Raw genomic sequence first — 23,758 nt, forward strand, 5'->3', positions numbered from 1 at the left:
GGTCCTCCGAGAGAGAGAAAGAAAGAGAGAAGGAGAGAATTAGAGAGAGCATACTTAAATTCACACAGGACACCGGATAAGACAGGAGAAGTACTCCAGATATAACAAACTGACCCTAGCCCCCCGACACATAAACTACTGCAGCATAAATACTGGAGGCTGAGACAGGAGGGGTCAGGAGACACTGTGGCCCCATCCGATGATACCCCCGGACAGGGCCAAACAGGAAGGATATAACCCCACCCACTTTGCCTAAGCACAGCCCCCACACCACTAGAGGGATATCTTCAACCACCAACTTACCATCCTGAGACAAGGCCGAGTATAGCCCACAAAGATCTCACCCACGGCACAACCCAAGGGGGGGCGCCAACCCAGACAGGAAGATCACGTCAATGACTCAACCCACTCAAGTGACGCACCCCTCCTAGGGACGGCATGAAAGAGCACCAGTAAGCCAGTGACTCAGCCCCTGTAATAGGGTTAGAGGCAGAGAATCCCAGTGGAGAGAGGGGAACCGGCCAGGCAGAGACAGCAAGGGCGGTTCGTTGCTCCAGAGCCTTTCCGTTCACCTTCACACTCCTGGGCCAGACTACACTCAATCATATGACCCACTGAAGAGATGAGTCTTCATTAAAGACTTAAAAGTTGAGACCGAGTCTGCGTCTCTCACATGGGTAGGCAGACCATTCCATAAAAATGGAGCTCTATAGGAGAAGGCCCTGCCTCCAGCTGTTTGCTTAGAAATTCTAGGGACAATTAGGAGGCCTGCGTCTTGTGACCGTAGCGTACGTGTAGGTATGTACGGCAGGACCAAATCGGAGAGATAGGTAGGAGCAAGCCCATGTATGCTTTGTAGGTTAGCAGTAAAACCTTGAAATCAGCCCTTGCCTTAACAGGAAGCCAGTGTAAGGAGACTAGCACTGGAGTAATATGATCACATTTTTTGGTTCTAGTCAGGATTCTAGCAGCCGTATTTAGCACTAACTGAAGTTTATTTAGTGCTTTATCCGGGTAGCCGGAAAGTAGAAAATTGCAGTAGTCTAACCAAGAAGTAATAAAAGCATGGATTAATTTTTCCGCATCATTTTTGGACAGAAAGTTTCTGATTTTTCAATGTTACGTAGATGGAAAAAAGCTGTCCTTGAAACAGTCTTGATATGTTCGTCAAAAGAGAGATCAGGGTCCAGAGTAACGCCGAGGTCCTTCACAGTTTTATTTTAGACGACTTTACAACCATCAAGATTAATTGTCAGATTCAACAGAAGATCTCTTTGTTTCTTGGGACCTAGAACAAGCATCTTTGTTTTGTCCGAGTTTAAAAGTAGAACGTTTTCAGCCATCCACTTCCTTATGTCTGAAACACAGGCTTCTAGCGAGGGCAATTTTGGGGCTTCACCATGTTTCAAATGTACAGCTGTGTGTCATCCGCATAGCAGTGAAAGTTAACATTATGTTTTCGAATGACATCCCCAAGAGGTAAAATATATAGTGAAAACAATAGTGGTCCTAAAACGGAACCTTGAGGAACACCGAAATGTACAGTTGATTTGTCAGAGGACAAACCATTCACAGAGACAAACTGATATCTTTCCAACAGATAAGATCTAAACCAGGTCAGAACTTGTCCGTGTAGACCAATTTGGGTTTCCAATCTCTCCAAAAGAATGTGGTGATCGCTGTATCACTGTAGTACTATTGACTGTAATAGCTTAGTTAGAATACTTTTTCATTACATTTCTATTGTATTTGTATTATGTAACAATCAAAAAGTTTGTAAGCAAGCCCGTCTTGAACCAGGCACCAACTGCTAGCATATTGCTAGTTAGTATTTATTGACAGTTCATAATGGGCTAACCCCTGTCCAGTTTGGCTAGAAAGTTATGTCTGTGTGACCACCTAACTGCAATAAGCTCAAGGTTTACTTTAATCATCCTTTCAAACCACCACCCCAACTCAAGTAAAAAAGCTTCAAATAAAAAGCTTCAAGTTCCTTGGTGTACACATCACTGACAATGTGAAATGGTCCACCCACACAGACAGAGTGGTGAATAAAGCGCAACAGCTCCTCTTCAACCTCAGGAGGCTGAAGAAATTTCTACTCTGCCCCTAAGACCCTCACGCTCAACGTTTACAGATGCACAATTGAGAGCATCCTGTCGGGCTTTATCACCGCCTGGTACGGAAACTGCTCCGCCCCGCAGGCCTCTCCAGGGGGTGGTGCAGTTGGGGCCACACTGCCTGCCCTCCAGGACACCTACAGTACCCGATGTCACAGGAAGGCCAGAGAAATCATCAAGAACATCAACCACCCGAGCCATGGCCTGTTCACCCTGCTATCATCCAGGAGGCGATGTCAGTACAGGTGCATCAAAGCTGGGACCGAGAGACTGAAAAACAGCTTCTATCTCAAGGTCATCAGACTGTTAAATAGCCATCACTAGCCGGCTACCACCCGGCTACTCAACCCTGCACCTTAGAGGCTGCTGCCCTATTTACATAGACATGAAATCACTGGCCACTTTTTTAAATGGAACACTAGTCACATTAATAATGTTTTATACTGTTTTACATATGTTTTACATTTCATATGTACTGAATATACTGTAATTTTGTCAATGCCACTCCGACATTGCTCGTCCTAATATTTATATATTTCTTAATTCCATTATTTACTTTTAGATTTGTGTATTGTTGTAAATTGCTATATACTACTGCACTGTTGGTGCTAGGAACACAAGCATTTCCCTACACCTGCAATAAGATCTGCTAAATATGTATGTGACCAATAAAATTGGATTTGATTTTGATTTGATTGCAGTTTAAAAATGCATTATGTCTGTCTGTGCCTTTTAATAACTTTTTATAGCCTCAGCTTGGAGATTAAAGCTTAATATGAAAGCAGAATGTAATTACCAATATGCAATTTATCTTTATTGGGGAAGAGTACTATTGCAGCTTACTCCTGGGCTGATGTCATGATGCTGCTCGCATCTCTTCCTCAGTGTTGGAGTCCATTGTGCGCTCAAGGTCCTCTCTTTATGCTACCCATCACCCATTTGGCTGTTTCTCTGTTGGTTCCATTCATTAGATTGCTTTGATTTGCACATGGCATTTTCTTTTTCAGAGCAGTCTTCTCGCCATCCATCTGTCACTTTTTCCCATCTTCCTCTGATTGTGTCATTTTACATTTTGTCTATATATTCTTCACCAGAGCCTCTCACGTAAACTAGAGATAGTGGTTTGTGCAGACTTGTGCTTTTTCATAAAAAAAATAATATTTCCTTATTTCACCTTCTCCCTCTTTTTCTTTCTTCCTTTCTTTCTTTTTGTCCTCTCTCTCTCTGCCTTTTCCACCCTGCTCTTACTCCTTCCTTCTCTTTTCTAGGCCTTTTCATGGTGGCCGGAGATGATGGCGGAGCACGCAGAAACGTTCATGTCTCTCTACACCGTCGACATGGATGGTGCGCTGCAAGTCCAGCCCGTTGACTCATGGGATAGCTTCCCCTTATTCCAGCTGCTTAACAACTTCCTGCGATGTGACCGTGAGTTCGCCGTTCTCCCTGTGCCCCTCTTCTTCCACCTCTGACCCTCTGCTTCGCCTTCCAATACTGATTTAAAGCGTAGCCTACAACACATCACTGATTCATGAGCACAGTTCAACTTCCAGTTTAGTAACCGTGAGTGGCGTGCGTCCCTTCCTTATACTGTTCCCTCTAATTATTTTGTTGCCCCCTCCCCCACCTCCTCCCATGTCTTGTCCCCTGACCCTCCGTTTTGTGCTTGTCCGTATTTAAAGCACGGACTACGGCACCTCCCAGTCCTGAGCTGTCTTCAAGAGCACGTCCCATACTTCACAGTGAATGTACGCACCACTAAGAGCACTAATTAACACCAGCAGTGCTGCAGAAAACAAGACTCGTTAGAAGAAGAGGTTAACTTAAAAGCTCCTGCACTTCTGCGTCGGCAACACAATAATTAACATCAGCATCAGTGGGGTAATGTGGAGAAAGGCTAGGACCTGATGTCAGAACACAATTGTAAAGTCAGTGGCCTGGTGTGGCGCTGACCTTACGCCATCTGTCAGCTGAAGACTACCTTTCACTTCCTGTAATGCGAGGAGCCGTGTCACACAGACAGGAGAGCATTAGCACGGTTTGAGGCACCTGTCTCACCAAGCTGTCCTCCATTTTGAGTTCTTTGCTCAATGAACAGGAAACAGAAATGTGTAGTTTCCCATTTTTGTAAATGTACTTTGAACATAACTTGCAGCTCGTAAACAAGCAAAGGGTACTCTGATAAAAGGTTATAGACCGAAACATTAATCTCATTTAGTTTTAATTTAACTTGCTACCCACCCCCACCATGTGTGAAGTCAGTGTCTGTGTCCGAAAACCCGTAATTGGTTTCTAAATGTTATATGCTGATTGGTATTGTGAAAATATCAAATTTCATAGAATGTGACATTTTGAAAATGTAGTATTATTTAAATGTCAGGATGTCATACTCATTTTGGCTTTTCATCTAGTAGAATTCGCTGCACACTATGGAGGGGGAAGAGAGGCATCTTTTCAGACCCACATGTGTTTGGCAACAGCTGATAATCAGCTGAGAGAATGGGCTCTACCAAAATGAACAAATGGCGGGAAATAGCGCAATTGCGATTTAGAGGATGCATTCTAAGTATGGATGAGTCTAGTATCTTTATATTTGTTGCTTACTGCATACATTTATACTAAACAGTACGTTCTAAATAGTATGTAGTATGATGAGTATGTCATTTTAGTAAGTAGTAAACAAGGCCGATTTCGTGCACGGCCAATGTCACTGGTGTTTGCCCTTGCGTGCGCTTGTGTACTATCAAACTTCCTCTCTCTTTCTCTCTCTCTCTCTCTCTCTCTCTCTCATACTTCAGTTTTCTTCTTCTCTCTTCTCCCTGATTCACTCTTAGCTCTGAGCCTTTGTTTCATTGCCAGCTGAGAGTTGGCTACATCTGAAGTGTTGTTTTACATTGTCTATGCAAGCCTCACACAGAGCAGACAGACAGCTTAAGGGCAGTAATGTTCAAAATAAAACTCTCTATGTGAGGCATAGGCAAAGATCATTATTTTTTCATTCATTTTCTGTTATTACCATTCTCCATTAATCTTGCAATTATTCCAACTGTCATAACAATTTTTTGATTTGAAGAGTAAGGTAATGAGAATATCGGCTGAGCAAAATCTAGACAAAATAAAATTATCGTTTTGACTATTAATGCAAATGAGGCCCCCTGTTTTTGATAATGATCTCTTAAGTGATAGGATCTAGGTGTCAATTAAATCAGGTAAAATGGATGAAAACGTCAAAGCTGATGATATTGTTAGGATAAAATTTAAAAAACTATTTTTCTTAGTTGCTTAGCTATAGACCTGCATGGTCAAGTCTGCCTTTTATGATTTGACAGTTTCCTACCTCATTCAGGATGTCCACGTTGTCAATGTTGCCAGATGCTTTGAGATATGTGAGTAAAAAAGAGAAGAAAAAAACACACAAAAGCTGAAAAGAGGCTATGTTGATATCGTCTGATAAATGAACAAATACTGTACGTGATATTCAGAATTGAAGCGTTAGTTGTTTGTAATGCCACATTTTAATTATTGTTTTGTAGCGTGAACAAAACATATTTAATTTATCACACCAGGTCTTAATATCCACGTATTCTAAGGATTAACTAAATGCTCACTTGCTCACTTTAGTGTCTGCATGTGTTGCGGGATGGGAACTTGTTGGGAGAGGAGCCGTGGTCTCTCAGGAGGGTAAAAAGGCTAGTGTTAATCATGAAGGAACAGAGTGATGGGGAATTAGGACTAATGAAGCCCTGAGAGACCAGCAGGAGGCCTACGCTCTCTTTCTTTGTCTCTCTCTCTTTTTCTATTTGTCTCTCATTTTCTATTTGTCTCTCTTTCTCTGTTTGTGTCTTCCTCTGTCTATCTGTGTGTCTCTCTTTGTTGTCTCTTTCCTCCTCTCTTTTTTCCTACTTGAAGATGGAATTGGAATTTGGAATGGAATTTGTATGCAAATATCATAACATGGACTGCGGGAGGGAAGGACAGCAATTTAACTTATCAAGGACTGGAACTGTATAAAGATGTTCAAGCCCAAATTCACGACCTTAAGCTTTGAATTCCTTCCTTCCTCTCTCCCCCCCAGCTCACCTGTGCAATGGCATGTTCCACAAGCACCTGCAAGACCTGTTCATCCCACTGGTGGTGCGCTACATAGACCTTATGGAGTCCTCCATCGCCCAGTCCATCCACTGCGGCTTCGAGCAGGAAACATGGCAGTCTGTCAAGTAAGTGCACTTCCCCTGAGCAACCTACCCCTTCATGGCTCGAGGCACCTAGATCTGAAATTACTGGATAAGTGTAAGAAATATGGTAACACTCTGCTATTGGAATCTAAGGCGGCAAACCAAAATGGCCCCTGTTGTCATTAGTTGCATTCTGTTTTGCTATTTAAAGCTCTATGTCTAAGAGATGGGCTTTTACACTTAGAACCAAAAATAGTTATTTTTAGCGGGTTCTTCTATGGAGACAATTAAAGAACCCTTTATGGTTCTAGGTAACACCTTATTTTCCATGAGTGTAGGCTAGATAACATCCACTGACAAGGCACTAAATCATGCTATCACCAGATGGAGGTGAAAAATCAACACTCTGTTGTCTTTTGTCTCTGTCGTATCTTTTTTGTCGTTGTTTGGTTTGGTTTGGCATTGATTTATTTTCAGGACAATAGCCAACAACCTACCGAGCGTGCCTCTGCCCAAAGTCAATCTCCCACAGATGCCCAGGTTCTCAGCACCCTCCTGGATGGGCCCACTGTGTGACAGCACGTGTGTATGGGCTGCCGCGAGACCTAGTGGGGCGATGTGGCATGGACTGTGCTGTGGTTGTTGTGAAATTGTCAAACTTATCCTATTCAAGAAAACAACTTTCAATTATGTTACTTTCCTTTGCCAATTATGTGCAATTAAGTATTGAACTAGTTTATTTAAAAGAAAATTGAAATGTGAAAGTTCTGAGAGAAACCGGGAGGAAAGATGAGCTCGAAAATGTGCTCTCACATTTCAATTTCTAAGTTTATAGTAAAACCAGTTTTTGTTCTCTACCACTGATCCTTTTAACTGTGCAATCCAGGTGGCTTTTGTCATCACTACCCACATTTTCCTGGGACTGGTTGCCCCCTTTTGATGACCTCAAACTGATACCTTCTGTAATACCAAGATAAAAGCATGGTTGTCTTGTGAAAATTGTTGTCTTCTGTGGCGCATTGTTCCCCAGCATGGTTCTTTTCTGTGGCACAGCATCATCTCTATTGTGAAATGTATGTTGTGTTTGTGGAGCCTGCCTCCTTCTTCAGGAACAGTTTTGGAATATGTATGACATGTTTTTGTTCCCACATCCAATCATATTTCAGGTATTTTAATTTGTATATATAGTATATACATTTTATTGTACATGGAGAGTATCAAAGAGATACCTGTTTTTGCCTCCTTTAATTATGATCTTAAGGTGTGCTAGTCAATTCACAGCTCAACTAAGGACTGAATTGTGGAGTTTAACATGCCTAATGAATGTTGAATGAGAAATTGTATTCTTTCTTATTTATTTCAGCTTGCAAGGAATTAATTTACCTGATATTTTGTAAGACGGCTTAGCCATTTTGCGGATTTAAGTGAATATGTTTTTCTAAACCTCAGTGCTGGTCTTTGTGACTCTTATGAAACAGTTTTTAGAACTTGTCAAGTGACCCTTTTCTCCTCAAACGTTTGTCATACTTGAGCAGACATGATCCCCCGCAAGCAAGATTATTAAGCGTAATTTAGATGGCCTACCAGGAGTAATTTTCCTGTGTTTGTGGTTGTAAAACAACATATAGCATTTGATCAACAACTAGTGAGTAGTATAGTCATTGGTATGACCACCAGATGATATTTGAGTGAACAGTGAAGACTCAACAACGTGGCTTCTGAGGGCCCCGTAGAAACAGTGGCAGTAATGGGGCCACCCGAGGGGTGCCCATCTCTGGAGGGAGGCTGAGTTGTGATGTTTGGGAAAGGCTTCTCACACACTCTCCATGTCCCCCCTACGGGACGCCCCCACCCACCCACCTCCCCTTTCTTGCTTAAGATTAAAAAAAACTGGCACTTCGTTAGCGAGCACAGACGGGCGTGGGGGATTGTTCCATTCCCCCGGGAGAGGGGACGCTCGGAGAAGAGAGCTCCTAATTAGTCCTGAGGGGGGGATATGAGCGAGCGTTTAATTGCAACACGGATTTTGCCCAAACTATTTATTCCCGCGCACCACTTGTGAATGTAACAGTCTTTTAAAGGCAAAGTGAGAAAAGTGAGGAAGTGAATGCGCTTCACCCACCCCTCACTCTCTACCTCGCTCTCTCTGGTTCGCTGTACACTTGGATGCTGGTTGCTGCCACCGGTTGCCATGTGTTTCCGTGTAACCTCTGGTAGACACCGGGGAGAAGGTGGCGATGGAGACCCATCTGGCTGTGTGCTTAGAGTCTCCTTAGTCACAGTCTGCTTGACAGCCGGATGTGAAAAGGAACTGTTGGGTGTGTTTAGTAATTATGAGACATGTTAACTATCTTAGGAACATGTCATGCCTTCAGAAAGTATTCATACCCCTTGACTTATTCCACATTTTGTTGGTTGACTACATTTTGTTGTTTTACAGCCTGAGTTCAAAATGGGTTAAATATTTCGTTTTATCTCACCCATCCACACACAATACCCCATAATGACAAAGTGAAAACATGTTTTTAGACATTTTTGCAAATGTATTGAAAATTAAATACAGAAATACTTTATCTCATTTACATAAGTATTCACACCTCTGAGTCGATACTTTGTAGAATCACCTTTGGCTGCCATTACAGCTGTAAGTCTTTCTGGGTAAGTCTCTAAGAATTCTCCACACCTGGATTGTGCAACATTTGCCTTGTATTATTTTAAAAAAAAGTCAAGCTCGGTCAAATTGGTTGTTGATTATTGCTAGACAGTGTTGACTTTCCTTTGTCAACACTGTAACTCGGCCACTCAGGAACATTCGCTGTCTTTTTGGTAAGAAACTCCAATGTAGATTTGGCCTTGTGTTTTAGGTTATTGTACTGCTGAAAGGTGAATTCAGCTCCCAGTGTTTGGTGGAAAGCAGACTGAACCAGGTTTCCCTCTAGGATTTTATCCTGAAAAACTCCCCAGTCCCCAGTTAACGATTACAAGCATACCCGTAACATGATGCAGCCACCACAATGCTTGAAAATATGGAGGATGGTACTCCGTAATGTGTTGTATTGGATTTTCCCCAAACATAACAATTTGTATTCAGGACAAAATGTTAATTGCTTTGACATATTTTTTGCAGTATTTATTTAATGCCTTGTTGCAAACAGGATGCATGTTTTAGAATATTTGTATTCTGTACAGGCTTCCTTATTTTCACTCTCAATTAGGTTAGTATTGTGGACTAACTACAATGTTGTAGATCTATCCTCAGGTTTCTGCTATGACAGCCATTAAACTCTGTAACTGCTTAAAGTCACCATTGGCCTCATTGTGAAATCGATGAGCGGGTTTCCTTCCTGTCTGGCAACTGAGTTAGGAAGGATGCATGTATCTTTGTAGTAACTGGGTATATTGAGACACTGTCTGAAGTGTAATTAATAACTTCACCATGCTCAAAGGGATATTCAATGTCTGCTTTTTTTTGTTGCCATCGGTGCCCTTTGTGAGGCAGTTTACAATTGGCTCATTCATCCCCCTCCTCTCCCCTGTAACTATTCCCCAGGTCGTTGCTGTAAATGAGAACGTGTTCTCAGTCAACTTACCTGGTAAAATAACAGATAAATTAACAAAAATACAAAATTGGAAAAACTCCCTGGTCATTGTGATTGAGCCTGTGTTTGAAATTCACTGAGGGACCTTACAGATAATTGTATGTGTGGGGTACAGAGATGAGGTAGTCATTAAAAAATAATTGTATACACTATTATTGCACACAGATTGAGTCCATGCAAATGTTTACTCCTGAACTTATTTAGGCTTGCCATAACAAAGGGGTTGAATACTTATTGACTCATGACATTTCAGCTTTTCATTTTTAATTAATTTGTAAAAATGTCTAAAAGATAAATTCCATTTTGTCATTATGGGGTATTGTGTGTAGGCCAGTGGAATAAAAAAAATCTAAATTTAATCCATTTAAATTCAGGCTGTAACACAACAAAATGTGTCACAAGTCAAGGACGTGAATCCTTTCTGAAGGCACTATAACTGTGACATGTTAACTGTGGACCATGTTAATTGTTGAATGTGTTCAGGGACTGAGCAGTAATACAAGAAAACATCAGCACTTCACTTAAAGGAATACTTCAGGATTTGGGCAATGAAGCCCTTTTTCTACTAAGAGTCAAGAGTCAGATGAACTCGTAGATATAATTTTTATGTCTCTGCGTGCAGTTTGAAGGAAGTTGCTAACTAGCGTTAGCGCAAGTGCTAAGTAATGTGGTAACTGCTAGCATGCTATTAGATACTCTAGACTTCCAGTCATTGCACTAAGGCTAGTTAGGATTGGCTTGAGAAACTAACTCTAACTTCCTTCACACAGAGACATAAAAATGGCATCCATGAGTTCATCTGACTCTAGGGTAGTAGATAAAGGACTTCATTGCCAAAATCCCGATGTATCCCTTTAAAGACGTCTTACACAAAGCCCTCAGTCTTCATTTGATAATGTTTATTGACAGCTGACAGAACATTGGCATTTCAATTGAGGTGTTTACCTATTTCTTCATGCATCCAGACATGTAGTAGTGGGAAAAGTACCCAATTGTCATACTTCAGTAAAAGTAAAGATACCTTAATAGAAAATGACTCAAGTAAAAGTGAAAGCCACCCAGTAAAATACTACTGAGTAAAAGTTTTAAAGTATTTGGTTTTAAATATACTTAAGTATAAAAAGTAAATGTAATTGCTATAATATACTTAAATATCAAATGTAAAAGTATAAATAATTTCCAATTCCTTATATTAAGCAAACGAGTAACATTTCTTGTCTTGTTTTTATTTATGGATAGCCAGGGGCACACTCCAACACTCAGACACCATTTACAAATGAAGCTTTTGTGTTTAGTAATTCCACCAGATCAGAGGCAGTAGAGATGACCAGGGATGTTCTCTTGATAAGTGTCTGAATTGGACCATTTTCCTGTCCTGCTAAGCATTCAAAATGTAACAAGTACTTTTGGGTGTCAGGGAAAATGTATGGAGTAAAAAGTACACTATTTCTTTACGAATATAGTGAAGAAAAGTAAAAAATTTCAAAATTATGAATCGTAAAGTACTGCAAAAAAATACTTTGTACTTAAAAATATTTTTACTGAACTACTTTATACCACAGCAGACATGCCATTCTAAGGGCTAAAGCCATTCTAAAGACTGTGTTATTCACTCCTTTATATCTGGAGGCTGAACACCAATTTAGGGAAAATTGTGTAGAGGTGTAACTAAGCTGTGAATAGATCACAGTTTGTGTCTGTGAATGCACACTGCAGATGTTTTTAATTGTTTGTGTGTCTGTGTGTGTGCATGCAATTTTGGGGGGGTATTGGATGTTTTCTCCCATGTATTCCATGTCTGAGAAGAAGACCAAGTATTTATACTCTGATTTTGTTATTTTGGCTTCTTCCCACCCAAACCCCTAGTAACGGCTCAGAGACCTCCGAGGACCTCTTCTGGAAGTTGGACGCCCTCCAGATGTTTGTCCTGGACCTGCACTGGTCCGAGCCTGAGTTTGCCAAACATCTGGAGCAGAGGCTGAAGCTCATGGCCAGCAACATGATGGAGGCCTGTGTCAAAAGGTCAGAGGGCAGGAGACGGTCACCACCTGGGATGGGTTGGGGTTCAGCGTTTACCCACCCTATTTTTTGACACGGCATTCCTGGTTTATAATTGAGATATTACTGAGGATAATGAGAATGAGGTTAGTCAGGGGCGGACTGGGACCAGAAATCCGCCCTGGCATTTCTAACACACCGGCCCATTTTTTCCCTGGAGGCCTCACACCGGCCATTTTGCGCAGAACAAAAACAAGTTAGACAGGCCCACAGGTCAAAAAATGGAGCGAAATGCCAGATGGCCAGTCCGCTCCTGAAGTTAGTGATTGAGTTCTGAACAGTGTTTTCCATAGCCCCCTAGGAATTAACCATATCATAAAACCTAAATAAAGCTATCTTTTTTACCCAAAGAACGAAAGCGGCTTTCGACTCCAAGATGCAGAAGGCCAGCAAGTCAACGGACTTCCGGGTGTCGTTGTCGGTATGCACCATGTTCAATGTGCTCATTGACGCCAAGAAGCAGTGCTCCAAACTCTGTGTGCTGGACTCCGGTCTAGAGGTACGATCGCATTCAACTGCTATTCTCTGTTCTTTGACCACACAAACTGACCACACATTTCCATCGATGCAAAACCACCACAAACCCTACTAACGTCAGTCGTGGTTGTTTACATGTACATATTACCTCAATTAGCCTGACTAACCCCCGCACATTGACTCTGTACCGGTACCACCTGTATATAGCCTCGCTACAGTTATTTTCACTGTCATTTTACAGTTTTTTTATTTCTTTACTTATCTATTGTTTACCTAATACCAATTTCTTCCTTAAAAATTGCACTGTTGTTAAGTAAGCATTTCTCTGTAAGGTGAAACACCTGTTGTATTCGGCGCATGTGACAAATAAACTTTGATTTGATTTCGGTATTCAACTATTGAGTGTAGCAAACAATGGGTATACTGTTGTTAAAAGAATGGGCAGAGCCTCATTTGTTTTTTAAACCCTACATGCCCTAATCAGCTATAAGTACACTGAACCACCACAACAACAGAAGCAAATATTGTTCCCTACCTTGCTTGGGTTTCCCTAAAGAACTCAATAACTTTTGTTTCCCTTTGTCTGTGGCAGATTTAGTAATATTTCCTTGACAGCTAAAACATTCATTGCGATGGGCACATTCATATCACGTCCAGATCAGTGGTAAAGTGCAGTGGCTGCTCTAAATTGATGCTTCTGAACGAGCACTCAATCTCTCCATTACAGCATTTCACGATGCTAAAGGCTAACCCTCCGCTACCCTGCAACCATTTACAGTGTCTCTACAGAGAGCTAAGCTCACTGTCCCTTTAACCTTCAGCTCCACAAGTCCCTGAGGATGTTTATTCATTGCCGAACAGACACACTCAGGTTTGTACACTCAGTGTACTCTACAGATTCCAATTTGGATTGGAACTAATTGAGTTCGTGCATTAATTATCTACAGTTGATGTGGTTATGATGTCATAAGGTGTTGTTTCACCTGTGCAAAATACAGTTCAAGATCATTATCTATACAGCGTCTGAACCATTGAGGATTTAGCGTAGTGGATTAAAATGTTATTTTTGATCTAGCTACGTGTCAAAAAAATGTATTTATCCACTCACCTTGGATCATTTACATGAAATGTGTTAAATTCCTGGTTTTTAAAATGCAGATTACTTGTAAATTAATTTTTTTAAGGAATTCTAGCACATTGCGAGCTGTGCCACTCGGGAGGCTATTAAATTATTTTGAGGGTATTTTTTAAGAAGCCTTTGTTAGAACAAATGATGTTGTAGTGAAACTCTTCAAGGATCAAAAAGCACTTTTCTGCATTTATTCCTTACAAAGAAAATTATTTATTTTTCAATTTATGCCTTCCTTTGAGATGTTATAAGTGCTTTTGTCACATCCCTGCATTTAAGTGGACTCTCCAGTGCAAAATCATACCTATCACAAATTTTTCCACCGAAATGTATGTAATTAGTTGATTTTGACATGTATAAAGTTAGCATATACTGATATATCAAAGGCTGTTGTCCCTGACACAGATTAAGTATTGTGCTAAAAAGTACTTTCAATGGTAATTCTCCTTTAAGCATGCTTTTTAGTAGTATGTTTAAGTCTAATCGAGATCCGGGAAACTGGCCCATAACACACACACACATATATATACAGTGGGCAGAACAAGTATTTGATACACTGCCGATTTTGCAGGTTTTCCTACTTACAAAGCATGTAGAGGTCTGTAATTTTTATCATAGGTACACTTCAACTGTGAGAGACGGAATCTAAAACAGAAATCCAGAAAATCACATTGTATGATTTTTAAGTAATTAATTTGCATTTTATTGCATGACATAAGTATTTGATCACCAACCAACCAGTAAGAATTCCGGCTCTCACAGACCTGTTAGTTTTTCTTTAAGAAGCCCTCCTGTTCTCCACTCATTACCTGTATTAACTGCACCTGTTTTAACCCGTTACCTGTATAAAAGACACCTGTCCACACACTCAATCAAACAGACTCCAACCTCTCCACAATGGCCAAGACCAGAGAGCTGTGTAAGGACATCAGGGTAAAATTGTAGACCTGCACAAGGCTGGGATGGGCTACAGGACAATAGGCAAGCAGCTTGGTGAGAAGGCAACAACTGTTGGCGCAATTATTATAAAATGGAAGAAGTTCAAGATGATGGTCAATCACCCTCGGTCTGGGGCTCCATGCAAGATCTCACCTCGTGGGGCATCAATGATCATGAGGAAGGTGAGGGATCAGCCCAGAACTACACGGCAGGACCTGGTCAATGACCTGAAGAGAGCTGGGACCACAGTCTCAAAGAAAACCATTAACACACTACGCCATCATGGATTAAAATCCTGCAGCGCACGCAAGGTCCCCCTGCTCAAGCCAGCGCCTGTCCAGGCCCGTCTGAAGTTTGCCAATGACCATCTGGATGATCAAGAGGAGGAATGGGAGAAGGTCATGTGGTCTGATGAGACAAAAATAGAGCTTTTTGGTCTAAACTCCACTCGCCGTGTTTGGAGGAAGGAGAAGGATGAGTACAACCCCAAGAACACCAACCCTACCGTGAAGCACGGAGGTGGAAACATCATTCTTTGGGATGCTTTTCTGCAAAGGGGACAGGACGACTGCACCGTATTGAGGGGAGGATGGATGGGGCCATGTATCGCGAGATCTTGGCCAACAACCTCCTTCCCTCAGTAAGAGCATTGAAGATGGGTCGTGGCTGGGTCTTCCAGCATGACAACGACCCGAAACACACAACCAGGGCAACTAAGGAGTGGCTCCGTAAGAAGCATCTCAAGGTCCTGGAGTGGCCTAGTCAGTCTCCAGACCTGAACCCAATAGAAAATCTTTGGAGGGAGCTGAAAGACCGTATTGCCCAGCGACAGCCCCGAAACCTGAAGGATCTGGAGAAGGTCTGTATGGAGGAGTGGGCCAAAATCCCTGCTGCAGTGTGTGCAAACCTGGTCAAGAACTACAGGAAACGTATGATCTCTGTAATTGCAACCAAAGGTTTCTGTACCAAATATTAAGTTCTGCTCTTCTGATGTATCAAATACTTATGTCATGCAATAAAATGCAAATTAATTACTTAAAAATCATACAATGTGATTTTCTGGATTTTTGTTTTAGATTCCGTCTCTCACAGTTGAAGTGTACCTATGATAAAAAATTACAGACCTCTACATGCTTTGTAAGTAGGAAAACCTGCAGAATCGGCAGTGTATCAAATACTTGTTCTCCCCACTGTATATATATGTGTGTGTACATGTGTGTGTACAGTACCAGTCTAAAGTTTGGACATTCCTACTCATTCCAGGTTTTTCTTTATTTTTTTACTATTTTCTACATTTTAGAATAATAGTGAAGACATCAAAACTATGAAATAACACATATGGAATCATGTAGTAACCAGAAAAGTGTTAAACAAATCAAAATATAATTTATATATATAATCTACACTCTTGGCATTCGCTCTTCCAGCTTGATGAGGTAGTCACCTGGGAAACATTTCAATTAACAGGTGTGCCTTGTTAAAAGTTAATTTGTGGAATTTATTTCCTTCTCAATGCGTTTGAGCCAATAAGTTCAATCAATCAAATGTATTTATGAAGGCAGGAACCTAGGAAGAAACCTAGAGAGGAACCAGGCTCTGAGGTGTCGCCAGTCCTCTTCTGGCTGAGCCGGGTGGAGATTATTAACATTACATGGCTAAGATGTTCAAACGTTCATAGATGACCAGCAGGCTCAAATAATAATAATCACAGTGGTTGTAGAGGGTGCAACAGGTCAGCGCCTCAAGACGTAATGTCAGTTGGCTTTTCATAGCCTATCATTCAGAGTTAGAGACAGCAGGTGCGGTAGAGAGAGAGAGAGTTGAAAACAGCAGGTCCGGGACAAGGTACCACATCCGGTGAACAGGTCAGGGTTCCATAGCCGCAGGCAGAACAGTTGAAACTGGAGCAGCAGCACGACCAGGTGGACTGGGGACAGCCAGGAGTCATCAGGCCAGGTAGAGCTGAGGCATGGTCCGACAGCTCAGGTCCTCCGAGAGAAGAGAGAGAGAGAGAGAGAGAGAGAGAGAGAGTTAGAGGCAGCATACTTGAATTCACACAGGACACCGGATAAGACATGAGAAATACTCCAGATATAACAGACTGATACTAGCCCCCCGACACAAACTATTGCAGCATAAATACTGAAGGCTGAGACAGGAAGGTTCAGGGAGACACTGTGGCCCTGTCCAACGATATCCCCGGACAGGGCCAACCAGGCAAGATATAACCCCACCCACTATGCAAAGCACAGCCCCCACACCACTAGAGGGATATCTTCAAACCACCAACTTACTACCCTGAGACAAGGCCGAGTATAGGCTATGAAGATCTCCCCCACGGCACGAACCCGAGGGGGGCGCCAACCCAGACAGGAAGATCACCTCAGTGACTCAACCCACTCAAGTGATGCACCCCTCCTTGGGACGGCAATGAAAGCACCAGTACGCCAGTGACTCAGCCCCCGTAATAGGGTTAGAGGCAGAGAATCCCAGTGGAGAGAGGGGAACCGGCCAGGCAGAGACAGCAAGGGCAGTTCGTCGCTCCAGTGCCTTTCCGTTCACCTTCACACCCCTGGGCCAGACTACTCAATCATAGGACCTACTGAAGAGATTAGTCTTCAATAAAGATTTAAAGGTCGAGGCCGAGTCTGCGTCTCTCACATGGATAGGCAGACCATTCCATAAAAATTGAGCTCTATTGGAGAAAGCCCTGCCTCCAGCTGTTTGCTTAGAAATTCTAGGGACAATAAGGAGGCCTGCGTCTTGTGACCGTAGCGTACGTGTAGGTGTGTACGGCAGGACTAAATCGGAGAGATAGGTAGGAGCAAGCCCATGTAATGCTTTGTAGATTAGCAGTAAAACCTTGAAATCAGCCCTAGCCTTAACAGTAAGCCCGGTGGACTGAGAGGCTAGCACTGGAGTAATATGATCAAAGAGTAACGCCGAGGTCCTACACAGTTTTATTTGAGACAACTGTATAACCTTCAAGATTAATTGTCAGATCCAACAGAAGATCTCTTTGTTTCTTGGGACCTAGAACAAGCATCTCTGTTTTGTCCAAGTTTAACCGCCATCCACTTCCTTATGTCTGAAACACAGGTTTCCAGGGATGGCAGTTTTGGGGCTTCACCATGTTTCATCGAAATGTACAGCTGTGTATCGTCCGCATAGCAGTGAAAGTTAACATTGTGTTTCCGAATGACATCACCAATAGGTAAAATATATTGTGAAAACAATAGTGGTCCTAAAACGGAACCTTGAGAAACACCGAAATTTACAGTTGACTTGTCAGAGTACAAACCATCCACGGAGACAAACTGATATCTTTCCGACAGATAAGATCTAAACCGGGCCAGAACTTGTTTGTGTCGACCATTTTGGGTTTCCAATCTCTCCAAAAGAATATGGTGATCGATGGTATCAAAAGCAACACTAAGCCATTAAAAGGTCATTTACCACCTTCACAAGTGCAGTCTCTGTGCTATGATGGAGTCTAAAACCAGACTGAAGCATTTCGTATACATTGTTTGTCTTCAGGAAGGCAGTGAGTTGCTGCGCAACAGATTTTTCAAAACATTTTGAGAAATGGGAGATTCGATACGGGCCGATAGTTTTGGCTTTGGCTTTTTCAAGAGAGACACTTACTGCCACTTTTAGTGAGTTTGGTAAACATCCGGTGGAGACGGAGGCGTTTATAATGTTCAACATAGGAGGGCCAAGCACAGGAAGCAGCTCTTTCAGTAGTTTAGTTGGAATAGGGTCCAGTATGTAGCTTGAAGGTTTAGAGGCCATGACTGTTTTCATCACTGTGTCAAGAGATATAATATTTAAAAACTTGAGTGTCTCCCTTGATCCTAGGTCCTGGCAGTGTTGTGCAGACTCTGAGCTTTTGAGAAATACGCAGATTTAAAGAGGAGTCCGTAATTTGCTTTCTAATGAACATGATCTTTTCGTCAATGAAGTTAATGAATTTATCACTGCTGAAGTGAAAGCCATCCTCTCTTGGGGAATACTGCTTTTTAGTTAGCTTTGCAACAGTATCAAAAATAAATGTTGGATTGTTCTTATTCTCCTCAATTAATTTGGAAATATAGGATAATCGAGCCAGCAGTGAGGGCTCTTCGATACTGCACAGTACTGTCTTTCCAAGCTAATCGTAAGACTTCCAGTTTGGTGTAGCGCCATTTCCGTTCCAATTTTCTGGAAGTTTGCTTCTGGGCTTGGGTATTTTCTGTATACCAGGGAGCTAGTTTCTTATGACAAATGTTTTTTGTTTTAGGGGTGCGACTGCATCTAGGGTATTACACAAGGTAAAATTTAGTTCCTCGGTTAGATGGTTAACCAATTTTTGTACTCTGACGTCCTTGAGTAGGTGGAGGAAGTCTGGAAGGGCATCTAGGAATCTTTGGGTTGTCTGAGAATTTATAGCACGACTTTTGATAATCCTTGGTTGGGGTCTGAGCAGATTATTTGTTGCGATTGCAAACGTAATAAAATGGTGGTCCGATAGTCCAGGCTTATGAGGAAAAACATTAAGATCCACAACATTTATTCCATGGGACAAAACTAGGTCCAGAGTATGACTGTGGCAGTGAGTAGGTCCGGAGACATGTTGGACAAAACCCACTGAGTTGATGATGGCTCCGAAAGCCTTTTGGAGTGGGTCTGTGGATTTTTCCTCTGTAGCAGAGGTAACTCTGGTTCTTTCTTTCCTGTGGAGGTCCTCATGAGAGCCAGTTTCATCATAGCGCTTGATGCTTTTTGCAACTGCACTTGAAGAATCACTCAAAGTTCTTGAAATTTACCGGATTGACTGACCTTCATGTCATAAAGTATTATGGACTGTCGTTTCTCTTTGCTTATTTTAGCTGTTCTTGCCATAATATGGACTTGGTCTTTTACCAAGTAGGTCTATCTTCTGTATACCAACCCTACTTTTTCACAACACAACTGACTCCATTACCCGCAGTATTAGTCTTAAATATGATTATCCAGCGATCATACACTGTTTACTAGGGGGCAGGGCAACCGACGTTAAGGCTAATCTGAAGGTGGTGCTGGCTAAGGCTAAAACTGGCGAGTGTAGAGAGTATAGGGATATTGTTATCCATGTCGGCACCAACGAAGTTAGGATGAAACAGTCAGAGGTCACGAAGCGTGGGTGAGTCCCAGAAAGAGGGTCAATTATCTACAAATTCTATCTTTTGGGAGGGGCAGAAAACAGTTTTCAACCAGCGATTGAGTTGTGAGACTCTGCTGTAGAGCTCATCACTCCCCCTAACTGGGAGGGGACCGGAGACAATCACTCGATGCCGACAAATCTTTCTAGCTGATTTACACGCTGAAGCTGTTACGCTTCATGACCTCTGACTGTTTCATCCTAACTTCGTTGGTGCCGACATGGATAACACTGCCAAACCTCACTACTCACTGGACCATTATGATCACTCGACTAAGCATGCCTCTCCTTAATGTCAATATGCCTTATCCATTGCTGTTCTGGTTAGTGTTTATTGGCTTATTTCACTGTAGAGCCTCTAGCCCTGCTCATTATACCTTATACAACCTTTCAGTTCCACCACCCACACATGCGATGACATCACCTGGTTTCAATGATGTTTCTAGAGACAATATCTCTCTCATCATCACTCAATACCTAGGTTTACCTCCACTGTATTCACATCCTACCATACCTTTGTCTACATTATACCTTGACGCTATTTTATCGCCCCCAGAAACCTCCTTTTACTCTCTGTTCCGGACGTTCTAGACGACCAATTCTCATAGCTTTTAGCCGTACCCTTATCGTACTCCTCCTCTGTTCCTCTGGTGATGTAGAGGTGAATCCATGCCCTGCAGTGCCTAGCTCCACTCCTATTTCCCAGGCGCTCTCATTTGATGACTTCTGTAACCGTAATAGCCTTGGTTTCATGCATGTTAACATTAGAAGCCTCCTCGCTAAGTTTGTTTTATTCACTGCTTTAGCACACACTGCCAACCCGGATGTTCTAGCCGTGTCTGAATCCTGGCATAGGAAGACCACCAAATATTCTGAAATATCCATCCCTAACTACAACATTTTCAGACAAGATAGAACGGCCAAAGGGGGCGGTGTTGCAATCTACTGCAAAGATAGCCTGCAGAGTTCTGTCCTACTATCCAGGTCTGTACCCAAGCAATTTGAACTTCTACTTTTAAAAATCCACCTCTCTAAAAGCAAGTCTCTCACTGTTGCCGCCTGCTATAGACCACCCTTTGCCTCCAGCTGTGCTCTTGACATATGTGAACTGATTGCCCCCCATCTATCTTCAGAGCTCGTGCTGCTAGGCGACCTAAACTGGAACATGCTTAACTCCCCAGCCATCCTACAATCTAAGCTTGATGCCATCAATCTCACACAAATTATCAATGAACCTACCAGGTATCACCCCAAAGCTGTAAACACGGGCACCCTCATAGATATCATCCTAACCAACTTGCCCTCTAAATATACCTCTGCTGTTTTCAACCAAGATCTCAGCGATCACTGCCTCATTGCCTGCATCCGTAATGGATCAGCGGTCAAACGACCTCCACTCATCACTGTCAAACACTCCCTGAAACACTTCAGCGATCAGGCCTTTCTAATCAACCTGGCCGGGGTATCCTGGAAGGATATTGAGCTCATCCCGTCAGTAGAGGATGCCTGGTTATTTTTTTTAAATGCCTTCCTCACCATCTTAAATAAGCATGCCCCATTCAAGAAATGTAGAACCAGGAACAGATATAGCCCTTGGTTCTCTCCAGACATGACTGCCCTTAACCAACACAAAAACATCCTATGGCGTTCTGCATTAGCATCGAACAGCCCCCGTGATATGCAACTTTTCAGGGAACCTAGAAACCAATATACACAGGCAGTTAGAAAAGCCAAGGCTAGCTTTTTCAAGCAGAAATTTGCTTCCTGCAACACAAACTCAAAAAAGTTCTGGGACACTGTAAAGTCCATGGAGAATAAGAACACCTCTTCCCAGCTGCCCACTGCACTGAGGACAGGAAACACTGTCACCACCGATAAATCCACTATAATTGAGAATTTCAATAAGCATTTTTCTACGGCTGGCCATGATTTCCACCTGGCTACCCCTACCCCGGTCAACAGCACTGCACCCCCCACAGCAACTCGCCCAAGCCTTCCCCATTTCTCCTTCTCCCAAATCCAGTCAGCTGCTGTTCTGAAAGAGCTGCAAAATCTGGACCCCTAAAAATCAGCCGGGCTAGACAATCTGGACCCTTTCTTTCTAAAATTATCTGCTGAAATTGTTGCAACCCCTATTACTAGCCTGTTCTAGCCTCTCTTTCGTGTCGTCTGAGATTCCCAAAGATTGGAAAGCAGCTGCGGTCATCCCCCTCTTCAAAGGGGGAGACACTCTAGACCCAAACTGCTACAGACCTATATCTCTTCTACCCTGCCTTTCTAAGGTCTTTGAAAGCCAAGTCAACAAACAGATTACCGACCATTTCGAATCCCACCATACCTTCTCCGCTATGTAATCTGGTTTCAGAGCTGGTCATGGGTGCACCTCAGCCACGCTCAAGGTCCTAAACGATATCCTAACCGCCATCGATAAGAAACAATACTGTGCACCCGTATTCATCGACCTGGCCAAGGCTTTCGACTCTGTCAATCACCACAACCTCATCGGCAGACTCGGTAGCCTTGGTTTCTCAAATGATTGCCTCGCCAGGTTCACCAACTACTTCTCTGATAGAGTTCAGTGTGTCAAATCGGAGGGCCTGTTGTCCGGGCCTCTGGCAGTCTCTATGGGGGTGCCACAGTGTTCAATTCTTGGACCGACTCTCTTCTCTGTATACATCAATGATGTCGCTCTTGCTGCTGGTAAGTCTCTGATCCACCTCTACGCAGACGACACCATTCTGTATACTTCTGGCCCTTCTTTGGACACTGTGTTAACAACCCTCCAGACGAGTTTCAATGCCATACAACTCTCCTTCCGTGGCCTCCAACTGCTCTTAAATGCAAGTAAAACTAAATGCATGCTCTTCAACCGATCGCTGCCTGCACCTGCCCGCCCGTCCAACATCACTACTCTGGACGGTTCTGACTTACAATATGTGGACAACTACAAATACCTAGGTGTCTGGTTAGACTGTAAACTCTCCTTTCAGACTCAGACTCAAACATCTCCAATCCAAAGTTAAATCTAGAATTGGCCTCCTATTTCGCAACAAAGCATCCTTCACTCATGCTGCCAAACATACCCTTGTAAAACTGACCATCCTACCGATCCTCGACTTCGGCGATGTCATTTACAAAATAGCCTCCAATACCCTACTCAATAAATTGGATGCAGTCTATCACAGTGCCATCCGTTTTGTCACCAAAGCCCCATATACTACCCACTACTGCGACCTGTACGCTCTCGTTGGCTGGCCCTCGCTTCATACTCGTTGCCAAACCCACTGGCTCCAGGTCATCTACAAGACCCTGCTAGGTAAATCCCCCTTATCTCAGCTAGCTGGTCACCATAGCAGCACCCACCTGTAGCACGCGCTCCAGTAGGTATATCTCTCTGGTCACCCCCAAAACCAATTCTTCCTTTGGCCGCCTCTCCTTCCAGTTCTCTGCTGCCAATGACTGGAATGAACTACAAAAATCTCTGAAACTGGAAACACTTTTCTCCCTCACTAGCTTTAAGCACCAGCTGTCAGAGCAGCTCACAGATTACTGCACCTGTACATAGCCCATCTATAATTTAGCCCTAACAACTACCTCTCCACCTACTGTATTTATTTATTTATTTATTTTGCTCCTTTGCACCCCATTATTTCTATCTTTACTTTGCACATTCTTCCACTGCAAATCTACCATTCCAGTGTTTTACTTGCTATATTGTATTTACTTCGCCACCATGGCCTTTTTTTTCCTTTACCTCCCTTATCTCACCTCATTTGCTCACATTGTATATACTTATTTTTTTTCTACTGTATTATTGACTGTATGTTTGTTTTACTCCATGTGTAACTCTGTGTTGTTGTATGTGTCGAACTGCTTTGCTTTTTCTTGGCCAGGTCGCAATTGTAAATGAGAACTTGTTCTCAACTTGCCTACCTGGTTAAATAACGGTTAAATAAAATTTTAAAAAAATAATGACAAAGAAAAAACAGTTTTTTGACATTTTTGCAAATATCTAAAAAATATTACATTTACATAAGTTTTCAGACCCATTACTCAATACTTTGTTGAAGCATCTTTGGCAGCAA

At 42.5% G+C, this 23,758-nt stretch overlaps 1 protein-coding gene across 2 annotated transcripts in view; it reads left to right on the plus strand.

Moving 5' to 3' along the window:
- The window catches only part of LOC120066627 (calcium-dependent secretion activator 2-like), a 248,890-nt gene that overhangs the window by 198,143 nt on the left and 26,989 nt on the right, over positions 1–23,758 (plus strand). The window contains exons 19-23 of one of the 2 annotated variants that reach the window (XM_039018054.1): positions 3,389–3,545; positions 6,193–6,334; positions 6,770–6,874; positions 11,758–11,913; positions 12,301–12,448. In XM_039018054.1, the coding sequence (XP_038873982.1) occupies positions 3,389–3,545; positions 6,193–6,334; positions 6,770–6,874; positions 11,758–11,913; positions 12,301–12,448 (708 nt within the window). The remainder of the gene's footprint in view (positions 1–3,388; positions 3,546–6,192; positions 6,335–6,769; positions 6,875–11,757; positions 11,914–12,300; positions 12,449–23,758) is intronic. The other variant, XM_039018056.1, reaches the window with a different exon arrangement.

This window comes from Salvelinus namaycush, chromosome 21 (assembly GCF_016432855.1).
Source record: "Salvelinus namaycush isolate Seneca chromosome 21, SaNama_1.0, whole genome shotgun sequence".
Taxonomy (NCBI): Eukaryota; Metazoa; Chordata; class Actinopteri; order Salmoniformes; family Salmonidae; genus Salvelinus; species Salvelinus namaycush.